Consider the following 13,395-nt stretch of genomic DNA (forward strand, 5'->3'; position numbering starts at 1 on the left):
CAATTCATTACAGTCACCCTGAGTTGAACTGACTGAAATACCCTTCTCTGCACTTTTTTATTCCCAAAAGATATCTCTTTGGAGCTGTATTTCACACAGACTAATTCTTGCTTTTTTTGAGGTCAGTGAGCTGACATGAAAGTACGGTTGCTTCAGTTTACTTTGTAAGGGATTAGCTGTGTACACAATCAGCCACAAGCAGCCTGTAAGGCACTATCGAGCACAGCTGGGTGACAGGACCCAAAGCAGAAATCAGACAGGGTAGAAGCCAAGTAGATAAAACATCCACAGCCTCTACTCCTTGCCCGTCCAAACCAACCAACCTCCCAGCCTCCAACCCATAATTTCTAGCTTTCATCATCAAGTTCTGGTCGTATTTTCAGTACTGTCAACATCCTTCTTAAGCTGTAAAGCACAGCTCCTGGTTAGCTTGGCTATCAGAGAATTTAGGAGCTTTTAACAGTTTAGGCTGTCAAAAAAACCCATAGGAATTACCTTGATTTGATGACAGAGACTAGCTGTTTTGTCTCTTCTAAAGTGGCCTAAACAGAAGCTATCACCAGAAACACAATGGCTCAATATTTTGTTCCCAACCACCTAAAACACAGAGCCATCCCAGACTGTATTTTAGAATGCACTAATTACACGGCCTTCCAAAATTATTAGCCTTAAACATGAAGGAAGTGGTAGCACATTTTCTTTGTGTTTTAAATCAGAAAAGCATATCATCTCAAGTTTAAAAAAAAACAACACACTACCACTCATTACTTGAAGAAAAACACAGCATGAGATTTTCAGGTAAACACCTCAAGCAGAAAAAACAAACAAACAAAAAACTACATTTGCAAAGACAGATTTTCTCCTTTAATAACGTCTAGAAGATGTCACATGTCTGAGACCACTGGTAACACATGATATGAGGAGCGTTGCTCTGACCCAGCATTTCTTACAGTAAGAAAACAAGGCATCCACAGGGTCAGTGCCATAACAGAGACATCATCCCCATTTCAAAGGGAAAGACAGAAGTAAGAGCTCAAACCAACCACTTCATATGTCTCCTTCTTCAAACTGCTCAGACTGCTAGACTTCTGCAGTGAAGAAGTTCTGAAACAACATGAAGAACAAGCTGAGTAATTGGCATTAAATTTCCTAAGATAAATACACTCTCAGGAGTTGGCTTTAGAAAAGCATTACAATACGTGATGAGATATACTCAAAAACAAAGACATTTTGAATTAACGCAATCAACACACTGATCAGAGCCCACACAGTTTGAGGAGATATTCTAAGAACCTCCACATGATAATTACTGATGCTAATGCTGCAGTGACATGATGCCTACCTTGGATATTTTTGGCTTCTTATTTAAAGTTTTATTTTCAGAGGTACAATCAGAAGTTACACAGGCAAAAGTGACATAAACAGAAGCTATGAAAAACAGTATTATTAGCAAGAGGCTTCTGACTAATTTAATCCTTACAGAAGCCAAGCACAGTAAGCCAATCATGTTTTAGTATTTTATCTACAGTTTATTTTCCATTTCAGACCAGGTATCTCCCTGTTCTGGTGAGACCTATGCTGAAGTGCTTAAGTCTGAAAAGAAAGTTACCATTTAAGTCTTCCCTACATACAGTTAAAAGAGTAACTTCACCACATTTTACAATGTTACCTATCTTTATACCAGCATAAGGGCAGTAGAATTTGGCTTTGGGAATAGTCTCATGGCACTAAATCACTCAAAATAAAAACAGACGTTAAGCCTTATGCAATGGACCAAACAAGCCCTTTTGACTGACTTGGGCACATTGCTAACAAATTGCTTTGACTCAACCTTGAGCTCATAAACAGTCCCACTGATTTTCCTGGGGAATAAGGTTACGTGACAGGTTAAAATTATGTTTTCATTGTAGTCAGCTGAGTACCTTTTCCTCACTATCAAAAGAACAAAAGCAAATCAGAGGCACTTGTACTACAGAAAACTGTAAATTTCAATGTCTATCAACGGTCTATGACTCAATTAGAGATGCTTCATAATATAAAAGAAATTGTTAGCACATGTGCACAGATAAAGCATTGGAAAATAATGGCCATGAGCAGAAAACCACCACCATTACATCTTGGCTAGAATTACTTGGCATATTTGCATGTGTCTGTAAAATATGGAGGGATTGGTTAGCGGTTTTGAGTCAAAAGCCACATATGTTTCCCAAATATTTTTGATACTTACACTGGACTGTCACACAGCTGAGTTCCTGGGGAGGAACCAGTTGATCTTCCTTCACTGTAGAAATGAAGGATATGAAAAAAAAATGTATTTGAGTTTTCCATGCAAACACCTTGCTAATATAGAAATCCTAAAATCTCAGCCTGCTATAATTTACTTTCACTTCAGCTGTTACCACACTAGCACATGCCAAATATTCTCCTCTACAGTTGATAAGTCTTCTAAAAGACAAAGGTGAGCTCAAGTGCCCCAGGAAAGAAAACCCATACTCTAAGTTAACTACAATACTACAATACTGCAGCAGAGGTTACAGCACGCATAGCGTAGCATTGCAACACCAAGTAGCAGAGATGACTGGCTCCCTGTGACTTACCCACAGTGCTTGGAGTTTTGTTGTTAGTTGGTGCTTTGCTTTTTTGTTGTTGTTGTTTGTTTGTTTTGTTTTTAAGAGGCAGGATATAAATCCCTGCAGCAATGGCTAGAGCTGCATGAGGTTCTCACCCAGGAGGCTGCAGTCTGGGGCACAGGAGCCACAGCTCAGCCACAGCCCCAGGGTGCAGCCATGCACTCCCTGCTCTGGCTTCTCTGAGTTTCTGCATCTACGTGCTTAGTCTGCCATTGGAAAATCTCAGGCACAGTTCTCATAAGAACAACTGAAGAAATATCTGCATTTCAACACATCAAAGGATGGCACCAAGGATATCTCCTTCTCTGATCTCTTGAAACACTTCTTGTGGTTTCCTTTTGAGGCTCTGTTAACAGCTCAAGGTCAGCGTTGGACAGCCCTTTTGTGGCAGTTTGTGTGGTGCCTTACACCAATCTTTAGCAACTGTGGAAAATGCCTGAATGCAAATCATCAGGAACACATTTGCTAGCACAGCCAACACTATCTCAGCCAGACCTAGGTGATGTAAAACTAGATAAAAATAAAAATTCGGTGTCCTTAATTACATTAGGTCAGTTTTTCTCTCCTGTTCATTTCTTGTGATGCAACTGATATAGAGTATGAGTACTGCTACAAGCAACAACCACCAAATCAATGCTTACTTACTGAAAAATATTTAATCAACACAATTTACAAATACATGATTAGTTTGTGATAGCTAGACAAGTGAATGTTCGCCTCATTTAACAAACTTAATAACTTGACGGTATGGTCATTGGCAGATTATTACTTTCATTAAACATCACAGAATACTGGATTTACAATTGAAAAATACATGAAAATAATAATACCTCAAATCACTTGCAGGATCTGACCTAGGCTGCGTTTTCACTTTCTCTGCAACAATTTCTGAGCTCTTGGACGTTGATGAAAAAGATGGGATTGAAATCTGTAAAACACTTGTGTGGATCTGTAAGGAATTCTAAAAAGAATGAAGAATATCTCTTACACTGAAATGAGCTCAAATTAAGCAGTCATAAACGGTAAATGTAATAGATAAACTATGAAAAGAAGGCTCCAAATTAAAATTTAAAACATATATATATATTTATTTCTTTTATAGGACAGTGGTGGTTTACTACTTGAAAAATGTCACTGGAAGATAAAGCATGAATTGCTGCACTGATAAGCTATAGCGTAGACAAAAACCTTAAAAGCCACCAGAGGCTGCCAGCTAAATCTCTCTCTACCACAGTCTCCAAGAAGAGTAGTTAACTTTTCAGGTTCACTCCTGTCCTCAGGCCACTCAGAGAATACCAAGAAGCTGCTGAATATTTAATTTAATTTAGTTTTCTTCAGGGTGTGTTCATGCTGTTTAGTTATGTCTATCAAATCCCTTCTTTGACTCAGAGCTTTAAGAGAAGATATCTATAGTTTTATTACTGAAAAATGTGATTGTAAAAAACCAGAGATTGGACCATAACCTAGTTATTTCACTGAATGCAATTATGTAATGATGATTACAATTATTACATTATTACTAATCATGTAATGATGATTGCATCCTTTTAAATATGACAGGGTATATTAAATGAGTCCCAGCATGTTTACTTCCAGTTCCTTACAAATGAAATGTAGCTCCAAAAATAGACATGTTTGATATGAAAAATAGTTAAGACCCATTATCATGACGAATACAGCTATTTGCTATTTCATGATCCCACCTGATTAAGGAAAATAAATTCAACTGGATTCCAACGAAACTCCTCAGCAGGTTTCACAAGAAATCCACCTTGTCCAAAAGGTTAGGGAAAATTACTAAAACTGTGAGACCTAGAAAAAATCTTTTCAGAATCTTGAGTTTTGGTGTCTCTAACATGAATCCAGCACAGGCAATGTTTTCAAGGAGTAAAGGAATTTAAAAAGGAAGAAAAAGATACCTCTTCATGAATATTCATGTTAAACTCATTGTGGATTGGAGATCCTGTTACAGGAGTTGGGGATGGACTTTTCTCTGGGTCAGTCAGATTTGGTGTGTCCAATAAAACTGTAGAAACTGATCCTGAATTCAAGAAGTCTTCACTGTCACTTTCCTTGCCTGCAGGGAGAGAAGATGGGAAGTTTGTTGGTTTGACTTCTGGATACATGATAACTCTTGTTCCTATGCAAGGCACAGCTAGTATCCTCATTTATGGGCTATTGGAAGAGGCTTGAATTATGTATTTTTAGGAGAAAGTACCACATGCTGCTTCCTAATTCAACTGCCACAGCGTGGCAGGGTTGAAGCAGAAGGGAAACACGCATCTGACAGCAGAAGTCCAGCCCCTTGTAAAAGCATTTAGTGGGATCAGTTTCAAAAAGCTCAACAAACCAAAGCAGTTATTTCCTGTCTCATGTCCTGGGATTTCATACTAAATACTTCATTTCCCATATTCACTAGGGAAAGACTAGGGGGATGGGTCAAAGTTTGCCTGAGACTTGATATGACGAAAACAACCTGTCTCTGTGGTGTCTTTAAGTTACCCATAGGAAAAATGTAGTCCAGATGCACAAGAGCTTAACACCAGCTTTTAAGTGACTGCTTTATGTTTGCAGGCTGCCACAAACTGAGTGTTTCATTTAGTTAACTCGGTAGCCTGCATCGGCATCTGACATCCTCTGCGTCCACTGAGTGACTTGCTGCTCCTGAACTGCCTCACTACAGACCTGTATTTCCACACTTGTCACTAACACCGGAGTACTGACCCCAATAGCGGAATGTTCAAGGAAACTGATGCTTTCTAAAAAGCAAGCAGAAGCCTAGCACTTGTTGCAAAAGACCTGATGCAAATATAAGCCAAAGTCTGTTTACATGAAAGATCTTTCTTGCTCATTTTTCACTGCCTGTCTGTTGCTCTATGAATCAACCATACAGCACAGTTCCCAGAGACTCTATGTCTGTTTTAGCCTCTTCCTCTCTTTGAAGGAATGGCACTCCATGAAAAAGCAATCCCTATTTTAAAAATGTTCCTCCTCTTCCACGACATTAAGCATGTTGCTTTGCACTCATGACCCTCTTTCCTCTTCCCTCACGGATTCTGTGTGATCCTAGCTTTGGCAAAATGAAGACATTCAAGTTGTGTCCTTAGTGCTCCTGAGTGCTGGTTTTGAGGAAGGCTCTTACATACCAAAATCGATGCCCACAGACAGGGAGAACTGTCTGATCGCTGTTGCCTTACAACAAGGGGAGAGGAAGCCACTTACTAACAAGGAGGTAGCAAAAAGGCTTCCCTGTGGCACCTGTGGCCAAGCTGAGCCCAGAATGCTTCAAAGCATGCCAGTTCCAGTTTCGGTTTATGTTTCCTGACACTAAGCTGAGAGAAGCTGGGGAGAAAAAAAAAAAAACAAACAAAAAAACCCACAATCTGCCCTAAAGAACGCAACACACCTGGGACAGTTCAAGGCCTGTGAAAGGCTGTGTTGGCCTTCCCTGGCCTTCAAAGGACTTGCACACAAAAGGGGTTTCCAGAACGTAGCAATACAACATCACAGCACACAGACTTTTAAAGTTGTGCATATATTATGTGTACATACATTAGTAGAACGCTAATGTCCAAAATTTGTTGAAGACAGGTCTTTCAGAGGATGACGACCTACAAAATGTGACTTGAGTAGTGGAAGAGCAGTATGATGTGGGGGGAAAAAAAATCATCCTATAGGAGCTATAATGCAAATAGACCTGGATTGTAACTGTAAAGAGAGTGCTTGTTTTCCAACATTTGGGTGTTTTCATCTGAAAACCCAGAACCATTTCAGGGTAATGCTCTCCATGTGCTTGTTTTGCTTTTCTTTTAAGGGAGAAAGGGGAAAGAGGGTACTCAGTGTAGTTACATTAAACTGATGACTACCACCCTCAACATTTATCACCTTTGGGAATCAGAAGTTCCTGGATCTGGAATGCTCCACCAGCCTTTAAGTGTATGAAACATAACATCACATGCTACAATATGTAAGTATGTAATATAACAACCATTTCAGCCACATGGTTATGCTCATTATCTGAGGGGTGTGGGAAGGTGGACAGGGAGACAAAGAGAGAAGAGGTTAGTAGTAGAGATGAGGAAAAGCCAGCTTGCCCCCCAGCGCAGTAAGGAAGAACTATTCCACAGCTGCTGCATATGGTGGTTTGTGGGGGTTTCATTACATGCCGAAGACATTGTGTGCCATTGCAACACAGTGTTGGCAGCATGTCCACTTTGCTACAGGTATTTTTGCAGCTCTTGGGCATTGCTATTAGTGTGTGCAGCTGCTGTGGCAGTGCTTGTTCGGCTGGAAGGAACATGCATCCTCAAGGACTGCTCGTCTCAGCTTCCAACCCCTCCCAAGGAACACTTGCAAGTGAAGGGAATGGATATTTAGCAGTTAATGTAGTACCTAACCAAGAAAGGCATTTCAAGAGGCAATGGAAAGAATGTGAGAACCCATCACATTCAAGCTAACTTTACACTGTGGAAATAAGCAACTGACAACAGTAGTTACTGCTACCAGATGCACTCAAATGTGCAGCAGCACAGACAGAAAAGGAAATTTACCAGTTTGCTCTGGTATACTATTTTACCATACTTAAGAGATACCTCCAAAGATAGTAAGTCTAAGCGTCAATGTAACACTATCACAATGCACCTACAGTTTAAATGGGAACAGAGTTTAAAACTTCTTGAACTGTACAATACCTTTTTTACCTTGAGCCAGTATCACCATGTCTTGAACTTTCTTGTACCTATTCAGAGACTGTCGAAGCTCTTCTATCTTCCGATCCTTAAATTAAGGAAAATTGTGATTGAGTTTTTTCCTTTAGTAAATAAAAAATAATAAATATGAATAAATATTATTCAACTTAATTGGCTGTGAGACTAGAAGTATGGATGGGACAGGACCCAGAACTCTGTGAGGCTTTGAAATATTAAATACTTGTATTTGGCTAAAGCTATTATCTGGTTAATCAACAGAATTGTCCCAGCCTTGAAACTGGATTTCAGCTCCCTCTTTAAGTCAAAGGTCAAGTATAATGCATGTGTCATTTACAAAGGAAGCAGTAATCAAAAGATTTAGGGCTCAGGTGATCAAAAGAAAACATCCTATAAAATGCACATGCATGTAAACATGCAAAACCATACAAGAAAACAATCCATACTTTACAGAATGTCCTTTGGAAATGTGGCCTGTGTTATCTCCTGGGACTTCTGTTGGAGCTCTTCACATTTCAAAACATGGTATAGAATGCAGTCCCATTGAATTTAATGACACTGATTCGTAAGGACATGGGACAGAGCTCATAAATGCCCAGCTTTATCCACTTAAAAGGCACAGCAGTGCTTCTGACTATAGTGAATACTTGATTCTTACAAATTTGATTTTGTATTGAATTGTGACATGTATGCAGATTTTCTTAAGAGATTTAACTCACTCTGATGAATGATTATAGAAAAAAAATGACTTTGCTACCTTCTCTTCATTTGCTGCCATAAGAGATTCTACCGCCTTCTTCATTTTCTGTACCTCTATGTCTAAAAACACAATACAGTTACCTAAGTCAAGTTAAGTAAGACAGTGTAATGAAATAAGGAAAACAAAAATACCCTACAATTGACTCAGTAGTATCTGAAGGTAAATTTACAAATTAAAAGACAAAACACAAGCCACTTAAATTCTATGTTAGATGGAAATATACAGACCCATTTTCTACAAAACCTTTTTTCTAACTTTTTTTTAAAATCAAGGAAATGACCAAATTCACAAAATTATCCACCCCCTCAACTTCAGGAAAACTGAGTCATGAGTAAAACTACTGCTTGAATATCACTATCTCTGTCCCTTATATAATCAAATAATTGCAAAAACAAAAGGTCCAAAATACAAAATATTACTACTGGAGTGCAATAAAAACACATCCTCATTACTACAGTCAACAAAAACCCCAAATTGCATTTCAAAAACCCGCTATACAAAGCAATAGGATTAATGGACATGATGAAGAAAGCATTGTGCAGTGGTGTTTAGTTATAATTCAGTATGGATGTAGAAACGAGGCCAGCACAATGGAATGATGCAAGTATTTGCTGTGACAAGCAGTCATGCTAGAATACATACTGTATTTCAGACTTGGAAAAGGTCCCTAATACAGAGATCATAGTTCTGCACTTCATCTATAATCCTTATTTACAAAGTAATAGAAATACACGTAAACATGTTCTAACAGTCTATGAGGTTTGATTTTGGAGGTGTTCTGGACTACATAAATGTAAGAAGAATGGAAATAATCTCAAATGTTGCTAAAAATCTACTTTGCATAAATGAAGTAAACTTTAAATTTCTTTACAATCATAGGGAGGTAGCCAAATTCACATGCAAGAAAACATTTATTTTAACTTCCTAAAACCCTTTTGGAAAAAAAAACGCAGTGGGAAGATCGTTTTCCTCCTTAAAGCAAGAACAGAACAAGCTGCCTGGCTGGCTTTCTAGATAAGAGACATTTAGACATATTGGGTAAAACTGTAACTGATACAGCTCCAGAAATTTTCACTGAGTTATGCTAATAGAAAATCTGGCCTACTGGATTGTAACTTCATTTCACTGACAGGCAACTGTTTTATTTGCGGGTACATTTTATGGAGAAAAATCTATGCACTCTGCTTTCAAGTGAAATTTTGTGTCTCAATGAGACTAAATCTTTGTCTATTAGCTTTTTTTTCAGAAAACGTATTTCAAGTTTGATATATCCATCTTTATTCTCAAAATTTACCTTAAGTGCAACTAAGGGTTATAGATGATGCAACCTAACAGTGTGCGTTAAACCAGTTTTATATATACATGCAGAAAGCTCTTCCGGAAAGCATTTCTGAAATACAAATGCTTGTGGAAAGACACTAGAAACCTTACTTTTATCTTTCAGCTTCTTTTTACAATTTTCATCTGTGCAGGAAAGTCCATTGGATTTGAAATTAGCATGAAGGTTATGACATTAAATAATTTTTAACAAAATATTGCTACTTAAATGAGCAAACTATTCATCACATACTATTGCAGAAGCAAGCAGTTCAAAATTTCATCCTGCACTCCCCCATTGCTGATGTTCCTAATGACTCAAACAGTCTCACTGCTCTCATCCATATTTACCTATCTCAAGGATTTATTTGTTTATTTTACTATAGGTTTTCACTTATAAGGTCTCAGAAAAGGCTTATGCCAGTAGCTTACTCTTAAGCTAGCACTATCCAAAAGCCAGCTAGGTGATAATGTATAAATGTGTGTTCAAAAAGCACAATTCATGTAATGGGGCTGATAACCGGTGTTATCTGCATTATTATATAGTATTGTTCTGAGGCAGAAAAAACATAGTTTACTGGGGAAGAAGATCCCCTGCTGAGCTATACTGAGAACTAAACTAAAGGTGAGAACTGAGGGGTAATAGCAGTTCAATGTATAAAGCAGCCCCCAAGGAAGAAAAGCGCCATTTAGGTAGTAATAAATGCAATAAAGCCAGACCTTTTTCCACATTTAAATGTTTTGAAAGAAATCACATTTTGATGTGGTCACTTTCAGTGCTTTTATCCAGTAGTTTTACAATCAGATAATTTTATTAAATAAAATTTGACATCTACACACAGCTGTTTCTGCCTCAGGTTAGGGGAAGACACTAATTAACCTCTTGTGGCCTTCTAAAAAGCATACTTTAAAAGCACAATTTTAAAATCTGTGATAACTACCAAGGAGATACATTCAGAAGTGAAATTTCAGCAAGCCCGTGGAAAATTTTTTGAGGCTTTAAAGTAAATTTTCTATTTTTAAATGAAGTTCCCAAATCTAAATTTCTCCCAAATAAATATTAATTTTATTTTTTCTTTGAAAGCAACTAAAAGTATCTGACACGTAACATTTCTGTGTGAATTCAAGTTTAATTAGGATTTAGAATTAACCAGTGCATAAAACCAAAACAAATCCTCAATTTCACCTATTTAGGGCTGGGGACACACTGAAGATTTGCACATCATACTTTGGTTTGCATTATGGCTTTTTCCCCTCCTTAATAGTAAGAGGTATATAAGCAAAGCCCAGCACAGATACCTACACTTTGAGGGATACATTGAGAAGGGAACTTCTCAGTATAACGTTTTTGGGGACCTAGCTGAAATTAGTTTAGGGATTTCTTTGCCAATATAAACTGAATCTTTTCAGACACCATACAAGCCATATGAAGAACTATGGATTACCAAAAGTAGTTTATGTTGATCCAGAACCTATTCTGATGGTAGGTTCAGCAGTTGCATTGTGAATAGCCACTAAATATGGTAAAAGCAGTAAACCCAAAGGCAGAAAGAGCATGAAAATTGTTTTTATCTGTTATTTCGGTTCAACCACTCACAGAAGTACTACCTCAGATAAAGTGACTGAGGAAGACAGGTGCCTCTACACAGTCCTAAGAAAGCCTCCCTTGGTCTTACCTCTGTCCAGTATTTCAATTCCTTCTCCTTTCAGCTTGCAAACCAATTTTTCTTGTAATCTTTTTACCTCAGCTTCCTTCTGCTCCAGTTTCTCTTTCAAAGCTGATAGTTCATCCTGTAACAGACACAGAATCACCCAGTGACAGTTTCCATACACATCTGAGGTGCTTTCAAAATTCACTTCTATGAAGCACAGCGGACAGGTCCTCAGCCGGTGAAAGTGACCAAGCGCCCCCTGACATTTACACTGGGTAAAGGGAGACCCATCAAACTCTGCCACTGAGCATTGCAACAGATTATTGAGTCCTGAAGGGGGCAAAACCAGGAGACTTACAGACAAAAGCATCAGTCTTATGTATAATTTGAAAAGAGATTTTACATCTAAATTAAAAAAGAAAGTAAAGCAAAAAGCAGTTTTCTTTTTTATTTAGCCTTGCACTGATAGAAAAATTGCAGGTGATAAGTCTGAATGCTAAAATATGCAAACATTTATTTTTATATTTATAGAGCATTTTGCATGTTCAAAGCAGGATAGTTACAGAACTGTGCTTACAACAGGCTGAGGACAGTTTCAGAAATAATCACTGCTTCTATGAACGAAAAATTGATCACAACACCATTAAACACATAAAGAGATACTGAAAAGCAGTTCAGACAAAAACATGGTACCTCTACCATACTTCAGGTTTGCTGATCAAGTATTAGGAAAGGAAACTTAGAGTTGAGATTCATGGGAACAAGACAGATGGTGTTTGGGGGAGTTGGGGTGTATTTGATAAATGCTGTCAAATTATAACTTAGATCTAGCCAACTGCACCAGCAACTGATTGGCACAGATCCATGCATTTAAGTTTTAAAATTTGAGTCAAATCCTATGCAGTTTAATAAGATATTTCTTTGATGTCCAAGAATATCTTGTGCAACATCATCATCAAGACAGGACCCTCAGTACAAATGTACCCAACACTAAAAATTTAATTTGTTCAGTTTGTAAACAAAACAAGGCAAGACCCCTAATTTTGGCATTTATAGCTTCTAACTGAAGTGTTAAATACTTAAGGAAATAAACCAAACTAGAATACTATGGCTTAAATGTTTTCCTGAGCTTCCCTCAAAGGATCTATGGCAAATATGCACAGAAATGATACCTGTGCCCCCATACTATGGCCCAGACATTTCCTGAAATTCTGTTCTGTTTTTGCTCTGAAGCATCATTTCTATCTTGAAATTGTGAAGAAATCAAAGCCTCTTCCAGAACAGGGACCTGATAATACAATCCTCCAGTGCTCCAAGTTGGTACTGATTTTGATGGAATTCTGACAGTGTAAGAGCCATGCTTCTCCAAAACAAGACCCTTTCTTGGTCACATGAGAAGCTGTTAAACCCATGGACAACTAGAGTTGGATGTGGGTTTTGATGTTGTGCATGTTCTCCCCTGAATTAGAAACATGACACGTAAACTTACACTTGGGAGAGGGGACAGTGTGAAAGAATCACTGCTCTCTAGCTAGTTTTCATGAATAAACATTCTCTAAAAAGGTGAGAAAAATTCCATTTGAGTAATGGATGTAAACTACAAAAGAGGCAGTCTTCCCTTGGAACAAAAATGAACTCAAGCCTAATGCAATTATGAATACCTTATGCAAAGTTTATACACTAAAATCCCCTCCCATCCAATATAAAAGGTATTTGTAATGTCTATCTACATAAAGAGCTTTCTGATCTAATGAGAAAGGAAGCACTGCATATCAACACACAAGAATTAATGAAGAACAAAGCACAACAACACAATGCAAGACAAACTGTAAAACGGTGGAACATGAAGAATTCAAAACAGGCCAAATGTTACCCAGAAACTACTACACCTTTAGCATCTGGCATTTTTGCTCCATCCGCTGCTTTTCATACTGCATCTGACCCACTTTGATTTTCATGCTAGAAAGTTTGGCCATTAAAGACTGGTAACAGAGATAGAGGAGTGAGAGAAAACTAAAGATAGAAAAGAGACAAGCTAAATGGCAAAGAGAAGTCAGACACTTACAGAAACAGACTGCTAGAATTACTTAGGGGAATACTTTCTCTTAAGAAGTAGCTGATTTTCAGCGCATTTAGGAGAAAATAAATGCTCAGCTTTGGTCTCACCCATGACACATCTTATGTGCTGCAACTGGTGTTTCTTGACACATGCATGAAAGAAGGGTCTAAACAAGTAATATATAATCTGATTTTTTTTTTTTTGGTGGTCCCTTGGGGACCCAGGAGTTGGACTCTATGAACCTTGTGGGTCCCTTCCAACTTGGATATTC

General features: G+C 38.0%; 1 protein-coding gene across 38 annotated transcripts in view; it reads right to left on the reverse strand.

Annotated features, from left to right (window-relative positions):
* The window catches only part of PPFIBP1 (PPFIA binding protein 1), a 110,973-nt gene that overhangs the window by 19,597 nt on the left and 77,981 nt on the right, over positions 1-13,395 (reverse strand). For 18 of the 38 annotated variants that reach the window (XM_080581993.1, XM_080582025.1, XM_080582024.1 and 15 more), the window contains 8 exons: positions 11,090-11,204; positions 9,528-9,560; positions 8,094-8,155; positions 7,322-7,406; positions 4,550-4,707; positions 3,461-3,591; positions 2,228-2,281; positions 1,044-1,104 (listed from right to left, as the gene is read on the reverse strand). In XM_080581993.1, coding sequence (XP_080438119.1) covers positions 1,044-1,104; positions 2,228-2,281; positions 3,461-3,591; positions 4,550-4,707; positions 7,322-7,406; positions 8,094-8,155; positions 9,528-9,560; positions 11,090-11,204 — 699 coding nt within the window. The remainder of the gene's footprint in view (positions 1-1,043; positions 1,105-2,227; positions 2,282-3,460; positions 3,592-4,549; positions 4,708-7,321; positions 7,407-8,093; positions 8,156-9,527; positions 9,561-11,089; positions 11,205-13,395) is intronic. The other 20 variants (XM_080582000.1, XM_080582006.1, XM_080581998.1 and 17 more) reach the window with 5 other exon arrangements.

Source organism: Anser brachyrhynchus (genome assembly GCF_964034855.1).
Source record: "Anser brachyrhynchus genome assembly, chromosome: 1".
Classification (NCBI taxonomy): domain Eukaryota; kingdom Metazoa; phylum Chordata; class Aves; order Anseriformes; family Anatidae; genus Anser; species Anser brachyrhynchus.